General features: G+C 39.3%; 1 protein-coding gene across 5 annotated transcripts in view; it reads right to left on the bottom strand.

The window, feature by feature from the left end:
• Positions 1-2323: 2323 nt before the first annotated feature.
• LOC114696427 (SPHK1 interactor, AKAP domain containing) overlaps positions 2324-21911 on the bottom strand; it is a 151692-nt gene continuing 132104 nt past the window's right edge. For 3 of the 5 annotated variants that reach the window (XM_028874099.1, XM_028874098.1, XM_028874102.1), the window contains 5 exons: positions 16112-16297; positions 14393-14479; positions 12222-12274; positions 11944-12128; positions 2324-4180 (listed from right to left, as the gene is read on the bottom strand). In XM_028874099.1, coding sequence (XP_028729932.1) covers positions 4037-4180; positions 11944-12128; positions 12222-12274; positions 14393-14479; positions 16112-16297 — 655 coding nt within the window. In that variant the 3' untranslated portion in view covers positions 2324-4036. The remainder of the gene's footprint in view (positions 4181-11943; positions 12129-12221; positions 12275-14392; positions 14480-16111; positions 16298-21911) is intronic. The other 2 variants (XM_028874100.1, XM_028874101.1) reach the window with 2 other exon arrangements.

The raw sequence follows: 21911 nt of genomic DNA, 5'->3' as shown, positions 1-21911 counted from the left end.
AAACTATCTTTGGTCCTATAAGCCCTTTTCCCTTCTTGGAATAAATTTTCTACCCATTTGTTGCAGTAAATTGTAATTGTGAACATATAGTTTTGAGGTCTTCTGCCATTATAGCATTGTGAGCTTGAGGTTGGATATGGGAACTCTGGTGTAGTGTTGCATAAGGGATATCAGTTATAGTGTGGGGTGGGAATCCCTTTACTCACAGCCAAAGTATTATTTAATAATATTATCCTATGCAAGCTATAACTCAGTGGGTCACACATGAATTCTTATGTTATTTCTCTTACATTTACACCAGATTTTACATCTTCTTTGGTTGAAAGGGCTATGATATGGATAAAAATCTTAAAATATTCCTTCAATTTCAACTCCTGGCTTCAAATCTCCCAAGTCATCACCTCACCATAATATTATAAGTCCATAAAATTCCTCTTTCCTCAGACTGCACATTAAGATGGTCACGTGTGATCTTACTTTTTCTCTGAGTGGACTCTTTTCAATCCTTGAAAGTTCTTATGCCCTTATTTCTTGAAATGGCTCCTCTAAAACCTAAAAATCTAAGCTCACATGTCTTCTCCTTGGAGTAGTCGAATATTTCACCTGGCAGCGATAAATACTTCCTTCATACTGATCTCTCAATTGTTAATCTATGGAGAATTACCTAGCAACAGGCTTACTTTGTTTTACAGGATTGACATGTTTGTTTCCTCTGTGATCTGTGAGTTTTTAGGTGTGATTTAGATTTTTGTTCTATCTAGCATGGTGTCTGATGCTCCACAGTCACTAAGAGGATGTACATCAGATGAGATGACATGGTCCTATTCTATGGAAGAAAGATATCAGATGACAGAAATAATCAAACATAATGGTCTTATCAATAACTTTTATATAGCCTTTGATACCAACACTATGATCTTTATCTGAGCCTTGTAATGTTAGACAATCGCCACAATCAGAGAGATGCTCCTAAACATTTTGTTCTTGGACAGAACTTATTGCCAGAAATCATCCCTCTCCATGTGAATCAAATAAAATTCTTAGATGCCCCTACCTCCACTTGTATAACTCCAACAAGACCAGAGAGAGACACTCCAAATTCATATTCTTATTGATTAGCCAAAGTACCCACTGATCAACTGGAATAACATGGTTCTTATTCAAGCTTCTGTTAAGTTTGGGCACCCACACTTTGACTCAGTTTCCTCCTTTCAGTTGTCTGATGGAATAAAACATTCTCTGGTCTACCACATGGTCACGATGCTTTGATGTTTGAGTATCATCCTTTCTAGCCTGTTTATTCTTCTTTATTAATGAAAACTGCCTTTACCCTGACTGTTGAAAAATTTGGTGTTTAGGAGTCTTCACTGTTGAATTAGTTACTCATTCCCCAACAGTCCTTTCAGCTAATGCCTCCCCTTGACAGTCATCAGTTTGTTTTAATTTGATAACATCCTCTAGCTGATGGGAGAATTCTCTATGGCTTAGATGTGTTTGTGATTCTGTTCTGTTGTGAATAAACTGCCTATGACTTCCACTGTTTAATTTGCTTACACTTTAGTAATTTTTTCTATAATTCAAAAAGCACTGATACTTTTTCCTTTAATTTTGATGAATTCATTTCATTTACTTGTGTGATAGACTCCATGCTGGTTTTATGTCTTTTTCTTTGGTCCCCAAGACTTTATGTAAAGGCTGCCCCCAGGGGCTGTGGGTAGGGAATGCTTAGTTTTCTGGGATCCTGAGACTCTTTGGACCCTGGAGGATTCATCTTCTCCTCTGTTACTCATTGGGACTCCAGTCCTGTTCCTTCACTTCATTCATTACTCTGCTTGGTCCTCAACCATCCTTGACTTTATTCCTTGAGAGTTATTTGGCAATGTTGGGAGTCATTCTTGATTGCTACAGTCAGGAAGAGGCAATTATTGATATATTTAATTGGGAGAGATCAAGATGCAACCAAACACCTTACAATGTCTAAGACAATATCCCACTGCAGAATAACATATCTAAGTGGCACCTCTGTCTTTATCTACTCACAGTGTGACTATTTTTTTTTTTTTGCTATTGTTGTTGTTTTTGTTTTTGTTTTTTCAATACAAGGTTTCTCTGTGTAGCCCTGGCTGTTCTGGAACTCACTCTGTAGACCAGGCTGGCCTCGAATTCACAGAGATTCACCTGGCTCTGCCTCCCAAGTGCAGGGGTTAAAGGCACATGCTACCACCACCTGGCTTGTTTTTGTTTTTGTTTCTGGTTTTTTTTTTTTAGATAAAATTATTAAAGCTCTTGGTCCTAGGGCCTAGGAGAAAAGACTGAACAACAATTTTGCAACAGAAATTTATTGATTAGTTTGCAACAGTAGGTACAACACATGGTTACGTCCAATATTTGTGCTTTGGAGGATAAGTAAACATTTATTGGAGCACGACAAGAGTTTACACACAATATTTTGGGATTGTTTGAACAATAAAAATATCTTCTCCCATGTATTAGCACAAAGAAACACAGTTCAGTTTCAGATGCTAGCTAGGTTTCAGGACCTGGTTAATGCATCAGATTGAACATACATCTAAACCTGGACCATCTGCATGATAAATGCCCACTGAGGTCTGAAAAAGATTCCGTCATGGGGGAAGATGGTTATGGCTTACTAGGAAGCTTTCTTGGCATCTTAGGATGCAAATGATAGAGCAGAATGGTTAGCATTGATGGCCTGGGGCCTGGCTCACATTTAAAGGTATTCAGTAAGCCTTAAAAATAGAGCAAAAGCATAGTATTTCAGAAGACACACACTAAATATCTTTCTGATTGAGAAAACAAAAGTGAGTGTAGCATATTTGGTTGGAAAGGAAGAAGACTTTTAATGTCAATATAGATATTTTTAGTTTTCAAAGGAGCATATCTCTGTTATAATTTTTTAAAAATGTGATAAAGGCTTCCATATCTCTAATTTAGTGTCAATTTCACTGAGCCTGGAAGTCTGCATTCCTGGCTGGCCCTGACAAGCACAAGGCCATTACCCTGCATCCATCATTATAAATGTCTTTGGAGAAGCATGTAAGCTATACAGATGTCGACACAGTCATCATACAATCAGCCACCAAGCTTTATGACATTCTACAACTTGAGACAATCTCTTCATGGTTTATGAAGCTCTAAGACAACAATATATTATTTAGATAATCTCTTCATAATTTAAAACAAAACAAAATGATGTTTATTTTTCTCATATAACTCAATATACAAGTATATTTCATCTCAAAAGATTATTATTTATTTTATTGTTTATTTTTAAAAGTTTACCTATAGGCAAGAATTCCATAATAATTTCACCCAAGTAATAAATGTAGTGATGGAAACAAGGTGACCTTGAGCTTCCCTTATTTCAATGAATGACAGTAGTTTTTTGAGAAGCCCAGGGATGATTGGGAGGAGATGCAATACTTATCAGCTGCTGCAAATAAATGAAATCACCTCACATGGATTCCAATAACACTGTTGCATGTGTGTTAGTACTCACTGATACTGGTCTGAGAATGGAAATCTTTCATATAAAGGCATGGAAACTCTCAACTATACCCCACATATTTCTTTGGGTGAACATCCCTGTACCTTCTAAGCAAAGTACAATGAAGGTTTTAGGATAATTTATAGAATTATTGTGACCCAATGACATTGTTTCTATTGATTCACATAGCTGGAGACATTACAGACCACTCTATATTGTGACATATGTGAGTGTAGCTTTCCTGGAGGAGGGGCTTGTTATAAACTTTCTTATTTGGGCCCCACTGAAGTATCTCCCTTTGAAGTCATTCTATACAAGCTCTTTTGGACAAGCCTGCAGTGATATTGATTAGTACAGACATATATTTCCTATTCTTTCAGACATTCCTTGTCCATGGTACTGGAGCAGATTTTTAAATAGTTCTGCTAATGGGATGCAGTGTATTGACAAAGTTCAGAGCATTTAGCGCAAACCACGGTAACTTAAGCTGGGATAGAGGAAGGAAAGTCTTTTTGGGGTGCACCTGACTTATCCTAGTTCCAGGAGCCAGTCAAAGAGACTTGGAGTCCCCTCTTTCTTCTCCGCATGCATTTTGCAGTACTGGACAACAGCATGAAATATATCCCCCACCTTCCAGGACTTCTGATGAACAAGCTTCACAACATCTAGAAACTAAAAGAAGACATAGAATTAGGACTCTTATATCACACTGTCTTCAGCAGCATCTCACGGAACAACTCTTCTATTCATTCATTCATTCATTCACTCATTATGTATACAGTGTTCTGCCTGTATGTATGCCTGAATGCCAGAAGAGGGCACCAGATCTCATTATACATGGTTGTGAGCTACCATGTGGTTGCTGGGAATTGAACTCAGGACCTCTGGAAGAGCAGCCAGTACTCTTAACCTCTTGAACCATCTCTCCAGCCAGAACAACCCTTCTAAAGACGGGCTTTCAGTCTGTGTTTCAGCATCTTTACACTCAGGGGACATTTTCAAAGATAGTCTGTTTCTCTTTTAGACATTTCAGATAATGAATTCCTTTCATTTTGCAGTTATATTCATAGTGCAGGACTGGGTAGAATAAGGACAATTCCTCTAAGAGGCAATCTTTTAGGTAGCTAGTGTTTTGTTGTTGTTGTTGTTGTTGTTGTTTTGTTTGTTTTGTTTTGTTTTGTTTTTTTTAAATCTGGGTTAGCCTTCTTGCACCAGGATTGTAAAACAATTTCTCACTAGATGTGTATATTAGGGAAAATAAATAAATAAATTGATTACTAAATTTCTGAGTTACTCAATACTTCCACATTCAATAATGATAGGCACCTGTCCCTCCCCATGCTAAGATTAAGCATCAAGATGTTCCTCTACAGCAATAGTTAAAGGAAAGCAAGGACATGTCTTGGATTTGTCAGATAGTACTGGTAGCAGTTTCAGTTGGGTGCAACAGAAAATTCTAGAATGTAAGTGAATGATGGGCTTAGGATTTTTATTGGTATATTCCAAATAAATCACTTTTCTAAGCTGGAAAATGAAATACTTTAAGTATCTGGAAACAAATATTGTCTTAAAGAGTTTTAAGTTCTTGTAAAGGAAGTCAGATGTTCATTGCATTATGGCTACTAATCTCTCTAGAGTAAGGCACCACCTCAGCCATGGCTTTCTATCCTTTGGCTGTAGTAAAGAGATAGTCAATTAATATTTGCTGAATGACAGAAAGCATAGGAGGCCAAATGGAATCAAATAGGTTGTAACTTCTCAAGAAATATGGGTAGACATGTGATATTAAGGATAAGCCCACTACTGAAAGTATTCTTCAGTTTTAGGTAACATGCTTGTACACATACAGTTAAAACACAAACATGCATACCTATGGTTTGTATGGTTGCTTAATAATTCTCTACTGAAATAAAACTTCATGAAAATGGTTGCAGGTCATAAATTTTGGAGCGGGAAATGACAGCAGCAAGTTTCTACATAGAAGATAGCCATAGGGCTTGTCTCCTATCACACAGTGACTGAGAGCAGGCTCGAATATCACTGAGGTGGGATATCCATGACCTCACTTTATTACTCACAACAACAGCAATGGGGGTCCAGCTTATTTGGCTCCATGGGTCTTTGTTGTACTTTTAGAGAAATCACTAGTTGTCTGGGATGCCTCTCCATTCTGTTTGGTTTCTTCTCTGACTGATTCTGACACTTCAGGGGCAGATATGAACTCTTCATGGGAAGGCTTTGTTTATAATGCAGATACTTTGAGGAATGAATGGCCCAGGTGGCAGGTTTGCGGAGACACATAAGAATGTTTTTTTTGAGCTGTTACTTACATTTTAGTGTGTATATAAGCTCAGGTCGTGTTTTGAATGGAACAAGAGTACAAACAGGAGGGTTTAAAGTATCAATGACAATGTGAGTAAAGGGGGTGGAGGAGGCTCAGGTATCTGTAGTCAGATTAATCATCAATTAATCATCCTTTCCTTGCTCTTACTAGAAAACCTAAGGAATATACAGGTATCTATAGCCTGGATATTGAGCTTCTGAGAAGCCTCTAAGAGATGCTCATAGGCCACTGGCTTCTTGCTCAAGTTCTCCCTAAAGGGTCACACATAGCCAAGATCTTTTATTAAGGGTCCATCTTCTTTCTTCACACATTAAAGTCGAGTCAATGAAAAGTCTACATACATTGAATTTGGCATAGCTCCTTTCTGTAAACCCCAGTTTACTGTGCCACCACCCTACCACTTCCGTCTCTGAGTCATTGTGTAAGGGAGGACTCCGAAGAAAATAGTCTTTCCCAAAGCCTCTATGTTTCGAACCTTCCCAAAAGCCAGATTCCAGCTCCTTTCCATCCACTGGGACCTTTGAAAAAGGTCCTTTCGGAGTGCTGATAACCAAAAAATGCTGAGGAATGACCCAAAGTGGTTAAAGTGCTCAAGAGTTAGGCCACTCAGCTAGTAGTTGTGGGATGGCCACTGGCTAGAATGTGTCTGCTGATTTCCAGGGTCAGCCTGCTATCCCAGTAGACCGCTATTGTTATTGTTTTTGTTTTGGGTGTTTGCTTTTGTAGCTGAGATAGGGTCTTCTTATGGAGCTCTGGCTATCCTAGAACTTATTTATGCAGACCAGGATGACCTCAGGTTGATGGTGGTTCTCTTGCTTAAGCCTCCCTGGTACTGGGATCATAGGAGTATGTCACCACGCTTCCCTAAGATAGCTTTAAAAAGATGATCTGACCCCACGAAATCTAGCAGCTGTACTGATTTAATCTTGGGTCCTGAAGCTTTGAAACATGTGTGGAGTTGATGAGCATAAAGGTCTTGTGCTTCCTCCCTAAAAATTAGTAAACATGAATGAAGGTGGCGAGTAGACAGACAGGACATCTCTAGCTTGGTGGTGCAGTCTTTCCCCCTTGGGGTACTGTGGAGGCCCCTAAAGGTTTCTTAGTGAGATCTGAGCTTGCTTTAGTCAGCAGGGCTGAATTAGAGGATGGTTGACCACGTCCATGGTTACTAGGTGATTGGAAGGGTCCTACATCTGGCTGAGCTAGGCGGAGGTCTTTTGCTCCACTCCTAGGCATTCCTACAAAAGACCCTTTAGGAGAATCAGAAGGGCCGGTGAATAATGATTCAGGCCCTTCCGAGACTATCCTGTGTTTCTATGTTTCTCTCCCCTCTGTCCTTCTAATATTTCTTATCCCTCTCTCCTCCTTGTTATAAAATGTGGGAGCCAGTCTTCCAACCTGGGATAAAATTTAGGATGCTAAGTGCTCTCTCATGAGCTGTATCTTCAACTTTCTTTCAACTTTTTATTTTGAGACAAAGGCTTACTAAATTGCTCAAAGTCACCATGAACTCCTTGACCCAGGCTGAACTTGAATTTCCAGTTCTCTTTCCTTAGACTCCCCAGTAGCTGGGATTTATAAGCCAGCACTATCAAGACCAGTTTATTGTTCTGTTTTTAGAGCTACATTCTACTTAGTAATTGACCCCAGAGCTTTCATTAAGCCTGCTCATGTTATGGTCATAATCAGCTTTAGTATGTCAAGGATTTGGAATTTTAGCCTTCTCTACTAACAAACAAACAACAGAAACAAACAAACAAACAAAAAAACCCATTTCTGTACTGACATTTCAGAATCAACAATAATTAGGTTCTTTTCCTGTAGACCACAATAGACTTTAGATTTTTTTTTCAAAAGTTGTGTCTTAGAAATTCAAGATAATCTGTATTCTGTGACAGTTTATCATGAGCAGATTCATTTGGAGAAAAGCACCCCATTAGGTAGCAGACCTTTGTATTCTCAGGTGCATTTTGTAGATTTGATTGTTTATAGTTCATGGTAGAGTTATGGGAATTACAGCAAGTTCTCTCTCTCTCTCTCTCTCTCTCTCTCTCTCTCTCTCTCTCTCTCTCTCTCGTGTGTGTGTGTGTGTGTGTGTGTGTGTGTGTGTGTGTGTGTGTGTCTGTTTTAAAGACACATTCAATGTACACTTCTGAAAGCTGTCACTGTCTCTTGCTCCACAACAGAAATTAGATTTCATTAAGCAAGAGTGAGTGGATCCCTACTTTGTTCCTGAAGTTATGGCCTATCAAACCCTGAGTTTCAATTTGGGTTCCATCCTGGAATTCCAGACTTTCACCTAAGACCTGGGATTTGGGCTTTACCTCCAATGAAGATTCTGAACTAACCAGGAAGCATCTGGATTGGGAAGGCTTTCTGGGGGGTGATTCTAAGACTCCCCGATTTGAGATTCTGATGAAAGGATTAATGGAAGAAAGTACATTTTGTTTATTAATGAAAACCCTTAGGATCCAGTTTGTATGCACCTTTTTCTTTCTTTGTTATGCCTTTGTTTACAGCTGACACTTTAACTGGAGTTTGTTCCTGGGTTGTTTTTGTTTTTTTAGAAGGGGATTTGAATCAATTGTCGGTACCATTGATGTTTCCTTTCATTCTCTCTCCACCACTCTGCTTGTAGGATAGAACAAGAAATCAGAGGGGAGGCCATTTCTGCTGACCCACACTTCCATGGGAAGGTAAGGGTCTGTCCGTTTCCTCTTTCTTCACGTTCCTTTTTTGCACACTGCTTCCAAGAAAAGGAAATGATTCTCACTGCAGGTTTAAAGATGAGCACTATGCCATGTTTACTAGGATGCTAGGCATTGGCTTAGCTCAGATTTCAGAAGCTCACTGAGCTTTTACAGAAGGAAATAGCTGAAAAACAGTGATTGTATTAAAAGAACAAACAACCCCCGCCCCCATCAAAAATCCAATAAACTCTGACAAGCAGTGAGTTTAGAAAATGCTTTTTAATAATTATGCCAATGACAGTTTATTTATTTATTATTTACTTATTTTGCCTTCTGTTAACTGGATTAAGTTGACATGATGTCAAGGCTGTGGAGAACTAAGCTTGTAAATTGTTTTAGGTAATGAGGTGTTGGAAGTATCAGGAATGCTCCCTTGGAAAAGTTCCTAGACTTTAAGGGTTTTGTTTGTTTGTTTGCTTGTTTTTGTTTTTGTTTTTTTTCCAATGGCTAGAAGGAACATAGGGATTTCAGTTGTGAATGTGTCTTCTAACTTATTCTGCTTTGTGTGCATTTAATTCATGGGTGTGGTTTAGATACCAACAATTTTCTAGCTGCATCTTTTTTTTTTTTAAGATTTATTTTATGTATATAAGTGGTCTATCTGTATGTACACTTACATGCTAGAAGAGGGCATTTGATCCAACTATAGATGGTTGTGAGCCACCATGTGGTTGCTGGGGATTGTACTCAGGACTTCTGGAAGAGTAGCAGTGCTCTTAACCGCTGAGCCATCTCTCCAGCCCTCTAGATGCATCTTGATTTGATTATTTAGAATCAACATGGCCCTATCTCGATGTGGCTATTTATAAACTATGCCCTTTCAGGGTGCTCTAGAGACAGTTGGCAATTCTTCCTGAACTTCAACGCAAGCTCTGAGATGGCAGGAACATTTGCTTCTTCTGTTGCCTGGGACCTGGAGTTTAGGACAGTACCCAGCAGGGTGAGGGTCCTCAAGGAATGGTTGATGGATTTTTTGACTGTATGACATTCAAGGGCATGTAGCCTTCTAATGATTAAACAAAGTACAAATGAAGGGGGAAGGCTGGGAAATGAGTCATCAGAACCTACAATGCATGGGGCATTTAGGAGTCCTTGGAATTTGCCTTTTCTGGGATTCAGTTTTTACTGTCCTTTAGTACCTTCCAGGTCCAAGGCAAAGTCTTCAGGGAGTCTTGGGAAAGATGAGCTGTTGTAGTGTTCATGCTGCCCTTCCCACCTTTACCACATGCCTCTATTTCACAAAGCAGGAAGGTAGTAAACTGAGTCCACCATAAATAGATGCATATTGACTAAATTAATTGCTGAGGAAATTAAATCAGGATTCCCAGAAACAAAGGTCAGGTTTTTGGGCAGAGGACATAACTTAGTTGTTAAGAGTGTTCACATAACATGCATGAAGCCCAGGGTTAAATTCCTAGAACAACACAAACCAGCACATGACTATAATACCAACACATGGGAGGTTGAGGCACAAAGGTCAGAAGTTCAAGATTGGTGCTGGAGAGGTGGATCAGCAGTTAAGAGCACATACCGCTCTTGTAGAGGGCCCAAGTTCTGTTCCTAGCACCCATATTAGACAGTCTGTAACTCGAAGGGGTCAGAGACCCTCTTTTGACCTTCAGAGACACACTTACACTCACACATATATGCCCCCCCAACACACAATTAAAAATAAAATAGGTTCAACGTTGTCACCCGCTTCACAGAGAGTTCAAAACCAGTTTGGACTTCATAAGACCTTGCCTCAAACAAACACAAAACAAAGCAACAAAAAGATGCAGAGTATTTGTCTTGGTGCTGAGTGACAGTAGGAAAAAAAGTATCTTCTGAACTTAGGGTTTCTTTTCTCTGAGGAGACAAGGAGCTAAAGAAATGTTGCTGATTTTGCATGCTATCTTTACTGCTCTCTTTTCCACACTCTTAAAAATGGCTACTTAATTACTTGGCTAATTAAAAACAAATAGAATTGAGTCTCAGACCTCAAATACTAAGTAAAGTATACTTAAAGTGTTATGTAATTTTTCTTTATTTAGCCAATCCAGTCACAGACAACCAAGGGAGATGCCTGTTTATATCAAAGCCATTGTGTGCAGAGAGCCTTCATTGACTCAGAACAAAACCTGGAAATTTTAGTCCTTAAGGCTAGCTACATTATTAAAATTTGAGTCCCTTGAGCTGATTGGCACGAATATATGAAAGATTATCCAGTGTTTTTCCTGATAACAGGAGCGAAACCTCTGTCTTCTCAGAAACATAGTAATAAACAAAAACAGGCATCTGCTTTAAAATTGAAAACCTGGTAGATACCAAGTTAAGGTGATGTATTAAGATGTATTAATTCATCAATAGAACATCCCCTGCTCTTGCAACAATGGAGAATTTACTAGACATACACATATGGAAAGTGACTGCCCCTTTAAAGAGGTGGATTAAATTAAAATTTGTTTAATTAACATGCCATCTGGAAATGCATTGGCAGATGCTGTTATTCAGGTAGTTGCTAGAGATACAAAACCAGCCCTTTATGCGAACGTGAAAACATTGTTTTCCTGAGAACATTTTTGCTTTCCTCCAGTGGACTGAATCCAACATGAGAGAAGTCCAACGTGACTGTGGATTATGCTCTTTTAGCCCATCTTCTGTATTGGACAGGCTGGGGTGGAAAAACTGAAGGGAAATCTTATGACTAGTGAACCTTGCATCGCTTTCCCAACAAAGGAAGGACCATTTAGACGGATGCCTGGGTTGGGTGGGTGGACTTGAACATAAAAAGAAGAAATGGCTGGTTGGAGAGAGGTAGATGTGGGGGAGAGTGTGGGGAATGAGCTCCAGCGGCTAATCTGATTGGCTGGGGTTACAGAGATTTTGAAACTGCAAGAAGGTAAGGGTTTTATCCTAGGATGCTGGGCGTGAGCACTGAATACTAGAGCAAAATTGCATATAAAACAACACAAAACTGAAGATTGCACTCTCTAATGTTATTTAACTGAGACAGACACATGCTTTAATAAGGAATTACTCAAGAGTGTTTTGCAGCAAAAGCAGAGTTTAGGGATATAACAAAAATACTTTTGAGAACTTTGAAAAAGCTCCCATCTCCTTGGTTCCTTTTCCCTTTATCACCGACTGTTTAAGAAACTGAAGGTCAATGAAGCAGCGATGTGAATGTACTACCACAGCTGGGGACTTGAAAGTCTCCACAAGGTTCTTCCGGTTGAAAGAACTCAAGATTAAACACGCCAAGTTCACATGGATTAAATCGGCACTCACTGGGTTTCCAGCTGAGATAAAAAGCACAAAACTGTATTGTTATCCCCACCCAGACATGGAACATGGTATACCTTTTCGATTCTGCTTTCCTGGGATTTCTTAAAGTAGATGGTGGGGATCCCGAGTTCGGAGGCAGCTATCCACTGCAGAGTGGCTCGGAGCTCGGCATCAGGACACTCCGGCTCCAGGTCAAAGTTGATCACCAGCAGGCTCCTCTGGGGGCTGGCTGCTCTCCCTGGCAGTCCAGAGGCATGTTCTGAACAGATACAACCACAACATCACTCCGCTTTCCAAAGCGGACCCCCCCACCCAGGCAATTGTGTGTCAAAAGGAGGAGAATATGGCTTACCCTTGATGCTTTCTGACTGTTCTTTAAGAATCTCCTTTTCTTCTACTAATTCACTTTGGGAGAAAACAACAGTATATGGTTGGTAATGCTTTGGGAGAAGAAGCTGTAATGGAAGATGAGGTGATGGGTCTCTCTGAGCTACAAACTCCTGTAACGCATTGCATTCTTATGGCTTTCATGGAACGAAGTAGAACCAGGTGGTGTTACACAGGACAGCTGGGTTTGCAATCAGTGTTGCCTACCACCAAAGAGAGGTCCCAAGTATCTTGAGTGGCATTAGTTAGGGCATTCAGTGGGGGAGGTTGTGACAGTTACATCTTTCTTCTCTTTTCATCTCCCTTTCTATGAACCTCCACAGGGTTGAACAGTTAAAGAGAGATTGGAGGGAAGTGGTTGGAATTTGGAGATTTATCCTTCTGCCTTTTACCTGTTTCTTAATGGACCACCAACAAACTGGAAAACTTAAAATATTATAGCAGAATATCTCAATAATAGCATCTTTATTCTTTTCCATTATTTTTATTTGGTGAAGATAGAGCAGGCTGGAGACTATTTATAATTAGTGTCTCGTAACCAAATCGAGCCTCACCTTTAGTCATGATCATGTTTAATATTGGAGGTTTTCTACATGGTGTGTCCTTATTATATAGCCTGTGTGTAGAAGGGAGACCCTGCAAAGGCCCTTGAAATAAGGCCATGTAGCTCAGTAGCGGAAAAGAAGTGACCATCTTGGGAAGCCTGTAGATATCCTTTATTTTTCTAGTTTCTAGAAATTTGGAATGAGGCTTTTAAAAAATGTGTCTTTTGGTGACAAAAGATTTTCTTATATTCTCTATTGTTCTCTTGCTGTTAAGGTCTGGCTCATGTATCCCATTGTATTAGTAAATTTCATTAGTGAGGTAAATTTCACTGTGGGAGACACACACACACACACACACACACAGAGAGAGAGAGAGAGAGAGAGAGAGAGAGAGAGAGAGAGAGAGAGAGAGAGAGAGAGAGAGAATTCTTCCATTCATACCTAATTATTTGCAGGAATGTCAATTTTCTAAAGGTTCAGAGGCACTGATTGATCTCTCTACAAGTAACATAAATGACCCAGCAAGGGATAGGTACAATTTCTGATATTATATAATGGGTAGGGATGGAGGTGATCTTGACTTTCCCTCAATGCAAGCTTTTCCTGAAGTTGTAGTTTCTTTTTTTACACAGAAAGATGGAGAACATGGTAAGCTAATGTTTCCCAAAGGAGAAAAAAATTAATCTACCACAACGTAATTTTTGTTGAATTTGTTTTCAGTTCTCCTAAGAAAAAAGAGGATGTATGTGTTTGTATATGCTTGTGAGTAATAAAACAGTTCAGGGTTGTGGCAATCTCTAATCACTGAAGAATACACCTATTCAGTGGTGAAATAAAATAAATGAATCTGTAGTTAGCCAGAGGCAAATATGTTAGGAATTAGCATTAGAGCAATATGGCTTTATTAGTTCTGAACACCCAAATTATATTCTAAGCTATCATGACCAATCTTAGAATACAATTCAGTGAATTTTCCAGAATAATCACAAATTCTAGCAGTAGTTATGACTTCAGGTTGCCCTCCTGGTCTGTGTCATTTCATGTAGTACATCTTATGCATCTCCAAGCACTTTTCTTCTTTTGGTCTCTGAGACTAACCTGTACTGAGAGAGCAGAGTTACTGCACGGGGATGACATCTCCCTCAGGATAACCACTGACATCAGATACATTCCATATCGGTAACCTCCCAGTGTCCACAAAGGAAGGAGAAGCCACTCATAACTAATTTAGCTGAAATGACTGTATTCTAGAGGAAAGGTTATTGCGTAGTCTTCTAAGGGAGAGACGTGGTACAGTTGGAATGTTTTTGTTTGTTGTTTCTATAAATCAAAACAGGTAAGATGATACAGACTTCTGATTTTATTGGTAAGCTTTATCTGCAATGGCTGTTTTGTAAGGGACACATCTGAAACCAAGCAAGCAGGCAGTGATGGGTTGGGGCCTATCCTAGGCCTTAGCCCTCCGGTGACATGGAACCACAGTGGCACAGACATAATGAGTCGGTGGCTGGGCACCACCTTCATGATCACGATGGGTTGCCAGATGGAATTGGAGTGGTACTGTCAGTCACTGAGTCACATGGCTACTTACTTAATCATGGGAGAAGATGATATGCTTTCCTGATAAATGTCCAGGTCCATAATGCCAAGACTGCTAGTGGCACTACTGTTGCCATTGCTGACAAAGCAAAAGTTTACATATTAATGCCTGTCTCCACCCTTGGCCACACTGCTGACACTGATGTTCCATTGTAGGGGGTGGGGGCGGGGTCCTTCATTGTTCCTCAGGGCACTATTGGTTTGTCTCTGGCCTTCTGCACTGGTATTGGTGTTGGAATAAATTACATAAGGTAGAAGCCAAACATGCTTATGACAGTGATCCTGATAACAATTTATCATTTCTGAAGTGGTAAAGAAAGAGGGTATTCATCAAGAGGACTTTTTGCTACTGGTCATGCTTACACAGTTGAATATACTTCTGAAAATTTGGCTACTGAAAATGCCCTAATTTTTTTCTGTCTGCTCTTTGTATCTAGAAAGAAGCCAGGGATTCACAGTCTCCATTTTTACATGGAGGATTTTTCTTAGGGATATTTCATAGGATTCCATAGAACATACATTTGACTTCTTGTTTGCCTAGAGGACTATAGAATTTACAAATACAAAGTTGGGTAAGGATTTTCAACCTCAGAGAAGGAGCAACATATGATATCTGTGTCTCAGAGAGAAAGAATATTGCATATAATGTCACTATTATAAGTTATATAATCAACATATGGTTTACTTAGGAGCCTGGAATATACTCTCTGAAACATAGTACCACTGAGACAATTTTTAGTACTTGTGAAATAGAACCGATCCAATTTTTACCAGACACACTGAGTCCCCTCACACGTTCTACATTTTCTAACAATACCTCTCTCTTCCAAGCCAGGTTTTGCAGTAGTGACTGTAGTAGTGTGTCGTGTAATGTGGCTTTGTTCTTTTAAGAATTGTGTGAGTCACCGAGAAGGCTCTCTCAACCTGAAAGTTCTTGTCTGGAGTTTGATGCAAAGCTCTGGAGAAAGTTACAGTCTCAAGGCTGACACTCAATGTCCAAAGATTCATGTTATCATTTTTTTTCTCTGTTTCATGGGAGTATTTGAAATTTGAGACCACTTATTTATTGCAAAATGTTTTTAAATCTTAGGTTGGACTGCCAGAAAGAGAACTTTTGAGATCTTTTATCTACACCCAGATGTTTCAGTCTCACTTTCCAGGGGCCTCCCTGGGCAGACTGTGGTCTTAATGGGTTGAAAAGACTTGGGATACACAAGATTGCTTTAACAGTCACAGCTGGATGCCCCTTTCTAGCTTTTCCAAAAACAATAAAGAGGGCAGGGAAGATAAAGGAAGGGACCGGTCATGGTAAGCAGCACAACCCAGTGTGGAAACACTTGGCTTCATGTATCCCCAGCTTGCACTACATCTGAAACACAAGTGGACCAGGAAGACAGTTCCACCTTGCAAACCGTAACACCAGCTTCCATTAAAACAAACACATAGCTCTTAGCACTGAATGTACTTTCTGTGATTTTGGGGAAAGAGAACACAGCTAACTTTTACACGTGGCCAAGGTAATTCAAGTCATAACCGTAACTAGATATTGAGATAGCTTTTAGCCCAAATCATGATAGGCACAGACCTTGGTTAACAGGGGGCTTCTACTCTTTTCTTTTTAAGGGCACCTGGCACTGAACTATAACATGCATTCTGGAATCTTTATCGAGGCCGACTTCCTTAGGCAGCCCATAGAAGGGGAACTAAGTACCTCATGGACCGCTCGCTGAGCTGCAGAAAGCTGCTTGTGTCATCTGGGTTGTCGTCTTCGTTGGCCAGTTGGGACCAGCTGCCTGTACTCTCCTCGCTGCTACTCGGAGGGTTGGGGGACTCATCTGGGGGTTTGGCTTCTTTCAAGACTTCTGCTTCTGGTTCCTCTCTGTTCTCAAGGCTGTCACTGTAGACATCAAGATATCATGACCAAGAGAGGAGGTGAAACACTGGGTTGTTCTCAGAGCCCACACTGGGCACCCATATGCCTGCATCTCCACACACCAAGCATCATGCTGGACTCCGTGGAGTCTTACCGTAGGGGCCACTCCCTTTGAAGCTGGATACCACTTTTTCCTCTCATAATTAGATGCCAGCAGCTTTCTTGTATCTTCCACTTACCGCTGTCTACTGGCTTTATTTAAAGTAGGTTGAAAGGAGTCAATGGGGTAGAGTGGTGTTTATCCTATTATTTATTTATTTATTTATTTATTTATTTATTTATTTATTTATTTATTTATTTATTTATGTATGAGGGGTAGGGACTGGTGAAGGTCAGAGGGAAACTAGAGGGAGCTGGCTCTTGACTTCCAGCTTTGTGGGTACAGGCCTGGCTGTAGCTAGAGTTTTCCTGCCTTGTCCACAATCAGGACAAATCTTTGTCACCCGCCAGTCCCACAGCCGCTCAGACCCGACCAAGTAAACACAGAGACTTATATTGCTTACAAACTGTATGGCCGTGGCAGGCTTCTTGTTAACTGTTGTTCTTATAGCTTAAATTAATCCATTTCCATAAATCTATACCTTGCCACATGGCTCGTGGCTTACCGGCGTCTTCACATGCTGCTTGTCATGGTGGTAGCTGGCAGTGTCTCCTTCTGCCTTACTGTTCTCTCAATTATCCTCTCTGTTAGTCCCACCTATACTTCCTGCCTGGCCACTGGCCAATCAGTGTTTTATTTATTGACCAATCAGAGCATTTGACATACAGACCATCCCAAAGCACCTGGTAGCAAGTGCCTTCTGTCAACCCTGTGGATAGGGATAGTGTTGTGGTGTGGCTGTCCTTAGTGTGTCCTCCCACTTAATATGACTGGCTTTCCTTCCTACAATATTAAGATTTGAACTGGGTAAAAGAGAGAGGATGGCCTGGTCAAGGAGATCGTGTTTAGTTACAAAAAAATGTATGAATGAACTAACCATGAGAATGAGGGAGAGGCTCTGGCCCCATTTATTCACCCAGTTGAAAATCAATTTTGAGCCCAGTTCCTTATTAATTTAGGACATTATAGTATAGAAAAATTCACTTCAGGATATTTCTTGCTAAAAAAGGAGCTGAGTCCTAGCGACTGACATGGAATATCCAGGTTAACAAATAAGTCTGTCAGCACATTTTATTTTATCTCAATTTCATGCTCTATTTACAGCAAACCTCACATCTGTGCCATAAAATGGAAATTCAGAGCCAGTAATGATTACCCAGAGTGCTAGCTTTTGTTTGCTTTTTGGAGAAGCTTATAGCTGGCTTATTTGCTGGTGAATAATGTACAAAAGTGTGATGCTGATGTATATCATCCGGCAGCCTCCATCACTGTCCAGTTTCCACGTTGAAAACAAGCCGAGTGTTCTCCTGCTTTTTATCTCACACGCCTGTGTAACATCTGTGTCATAGTCGTAAGATTTCCTTAGGTCAGTTTTTCTTTTCACATAACCTAACTGTGTTTGTTTTAAGCCATCATCATAAATGGAAAGTAGAAATCACTCGGCACAGGTAGAAGGCAGTGGTTTAAACAGGCAGGTGCTGCCGTGCAGTTGTTATCATAGAAAATCCTTTGAAATGAGAAATGACAGCAGACATTTTCCCTTCTTACATATTTTACTTGAATGTAAAATGAATAGATGTGCAAATATTCACCAGTCTTTTGAGGTAAAAAGAGTGTGAGATTTTTATTAATTTTCTCCCTTGATTTTTACAATCATTGATACACATTCCCATTTTGATGATTTACTTTCAGCTGTCTAAAAAAATTAATTTGATAATCCTTTAAAAGATTTTTTATTGCATTAATTTGTTTATTGTGTGTAAGTGTGTGGGTGAGCCTGTGCCACAGCATGGGTATGAAGGTCAGAGGTCAATTTACAGGAGTTGGTCTCCTTCTGCCATGTGGGTCCTGGGGCGTCAAACTCAGGCTTTACCACTGAGCTACTGCTCTGTCCCTGATCTTTTCTAGTTTTTAAATGATGGATACTCAGTGCACAGATGATAAACTGTTCTGATTTAAAAAACAGAAACATTTAAAAGTGTAGATTCTTTCCTAAATAGCATTACCATCCCATCACAAATTTTAACAAGTTTACATTTTTCATTTAGAGTTTAACTTCCCCTGTGAGCAATAGATAATTGGTTAATTTCTAAATATAACAATGTCTAATTATTATGGAAGATTTTGTATACATCTTTTATCATTAACTTTTGGGTTAACTCCAACATATCAGAGAACATATTCTTTATGTTTTAAATTCTTTTAAATGCATTGACTTGCTTTTTGATCTATGATACATCTTGACGAATGTTTTAAGTTCACCTGAAAAAAAAATGTATACTTTGCTGTTGGGATAGACTGTTCTTAAATTGTATAGATTAGGTTGATGGAGAATGTTGGTCTTTTTAAATCGATATTTTATTAAGTGTTTGAGAATTTCAATGGATTTTGAATGCATTCACCCTCCTCCTCGAATTCCTCCCCTTCCTCCCTCTCCATTTTCCCACTTCTCCCTCCCAACTTTGAGAAGTCTTCCTCTTTTTATCCCGTCTTTTCCCATGAGTCCAGCTTGTTGCCCAGCTGGGTCATGGAGTGATGACTGCTCTGGGGTGTGGCCAGTTTACTAAGGGTCACATCAATCAAGAAAGCCAGCACTCCGTCTCCCAGCAGCTCTTCAACCAGCGGTGGGTTTTTGTTCTCCACTTGGCCCCTTAGGTGCTGGGATTTTGTCATGACGGAGCTTGAGCTGGACATGTGTGCATCGTCTCATCTCTGAGTTCATTATTGGCACGTGCCCTATTGTGTCTGGAAGTTTCTCTTGTAAATACATACACACATTTATAGCATGTTTACATATTGTTTTTATTTCATGAATTATTAAGAGAAGAATGTTAAATTTCCAGTATGGTTCTGTGTCTGTTTCTCCTTCTAGCTTTTAAAATTATCATTTGATGCTTTGCTACTTAGGTGGTTCTATATACAAGAAGATTGTCTTTTGGATGGATTGACCCCGTTACCTTATAAAACACCATTATCCCGGATAATACTGTTTATCCTGAGGGCTATTTGGCCTTTAAAAATCTTTTATTTTCCATCCTTTTACTTTTGACCCATTTGCATCTTTATATTTCAGGTCATTTTTTTTTTTTTTGCACACAGCTTGTGCTAGGGTTTTGCTTTCTTATGCAAAAGGATAATCTCTGACTTTTAACTGAAGGGTTTAGATCATCGATAATTAATGTGACCATCAGTTAGGCTGGGCTTAAATATATAATCTTGTTTTATATTTGTCCCATCAGGTCTTAGTTGCTTTTTACCCTTCACTCCAGATTTCTCTTAATTAACAGAGCAAGTTTTAGACTTTCATGTTTATCTCCACTATTGACTTACAATTGTAATTCTTTGTTTCACAGTTTTAGTGGTTATTGCAGAATTTTTGGCATTTAAATACAATGTATAGCTTACATTATAACACTGACACGATGGACAACATGTATACAACATACTTCTGTTTACTCTCTCCTAGCCTTTATGCCATAAGTGACATATATTTCAGTTTTTCATATACCATAAAATAAACCCCTTTTACTTAAAATAGTATGTTTTGAAGAAATACAAAAATAAAATGAGAAGACTGTGTTTTACATTAGGCTACCCTGTTATTCCTTGTGACTCTTTTTGCTCCTTTATCTATAGTCAAGTTACTGTTAATATTCATTTCCATCCATCTATAAACTTCCACTAACATTATTGCATAGTCTCACAGTAGTATATTCTCTGAGATTTTGTTTGAACAAAATGCTTTTTTTGAGGCTTTATTTAATTTAAATTATTCAGTATGTGCTTGCCATGGCATATATGCAGAGGTCAGAGGACAACTTATGGGGGCCAGTCCTTATCTTCCATTGTGTGGGTCTAGGGGATCAAGATTCAAGCTGTCAGATTTGGCATTTAGCACCTTTACCACTGAGCCATATTGCTTGTCCCAAAATGTTTTTATTTAGCAAAAGCTATTATCCTTTATTCTTTAGAATTATTTTAGGTTCACAGAAAAGTTAAATATTTAAAAACCAGGTGTGATTCACATCTATAATACCAGCACTTAGAAGGATGAGGCAGGGGGAGGATTGCTATGAGTTTGAAGCCAGCCCTAGTGAGACTCTATCTCATAAAACATAAACCCTAGTGAGACTCTATCTCATAAAACATAAAAAATTCTTTCATCTATCTATCTATCTATTCATCTATCTATCTATCTATCTATCTATCTATCTATCTGTCTGTCTGTCCATCCGCCCGCCCACCCGTCCGTCCATCCATCCATCCATCTATGTAAGTTTCTCCCATATATGTAAAGGCTCCCTTCCTATCCTTGCTCTTAACATACTGCACTATAGTGGTCCATTGCTGTAATTATTATCCAAAGTACGTAATAGATATTAGGGCACACTTTTGGTGCTAATATGTTGTATGCATATTTGACACATATGTAAAGATTGTTTTATTCTATTTTGTGGTCCTATAACAAAATGACAAAGACTTTGTCATTTATAAATGATAGAAATTTGGCTCTCAGTCTGGAAGTGAGAACTTAAGGCTGTGGAGTCTATACCTGATGCTGTGGAATAACCCTCTTGTACACTGTAAATGTTTGTCACTTGAATTGGTTTAATAAAACACTGACTGAACTCTAACTGGACAGGAAGTTAGGCAGGAAAGCTGAACTGAGAATGCTGGGAAGAAGGAGGGCAGAGTCAAGGATCACCAGCCAGATGCAAAGGAAGCAAATGAGAATGCCATTTTGAGAAAAGGTACCCAGTCACATGGCTAGACAGAGGTAAGAATTATGGGTTAATTTAAGTGTAAGAGCTAGTTAGCAATAAACCTGAGCTACTGGCCAGGCATTTGTAATTGATATTAAGCCTCACAGTCAATTATTTAAGAAGCAGCTGCTGAGTATTTGGTAACAGGCAGAGGAGAGAAACTTCTGCCTACAACCTGGTGAAGGACTTCTTGCCATGTCATCCATGGAGGGTATGGACGAGCAGGATCACCCGAAACAGTGAGACTGAACTATCCCTGAGCCTTTTAACAATTGACATTATCTCTTTATGAGGATAGAACTATTTATAATATATAATAATATACAAAAACCAAAATATCTCAGTAGGCAGCTCACCACACTTTTGCATCAATGATTAGACTTTTTATAGTTATTTTTATTTTTTGTAAAAGTATTGTTTTTATTTGCAGAATTCATATATGAGTCACCATACTTGCATCCTTTCCACTCTTCTCTCTGTCCTCCTCAGACCTGAAACATAGCCAATAACCTGTGGCTGGAGATGTCATAGGCCTTAAAGGGGAGTCTACTACTAAGTAGAATAGTTTCTAATAGCCTTCTAAATACTCATTCTTATGCCCATAGATAATTGCAGCTCTTACATCTCATTAAACAGCTTCTTTTTGTAGTGGTGATTAGACTTTTTTTTTTCCGGTTTTTTGAGACAGGGTTTCTCTGTGAAGCTTTGCGCCTTT

Source organism: Peromyscus leucopus, chromosome 13, assembly GCF_004664715.2.
Source record: "Peromyscus leucopus breed LL Stock chromosome 13, UCI_PerLeu_2.1, whole genome shotgun sequence".
Classification (NCBI taxonomy): Eukaryota; Metazoa; Chordata; class Mammalia; order Rodentia; family Cricetidae; genus Peromyscus; species Peromyscus leucopus.
Note: the sequence above shows the minus strand (reverse complement) of the source record. Positions and strands in the feature narration are given on the sequence as shown.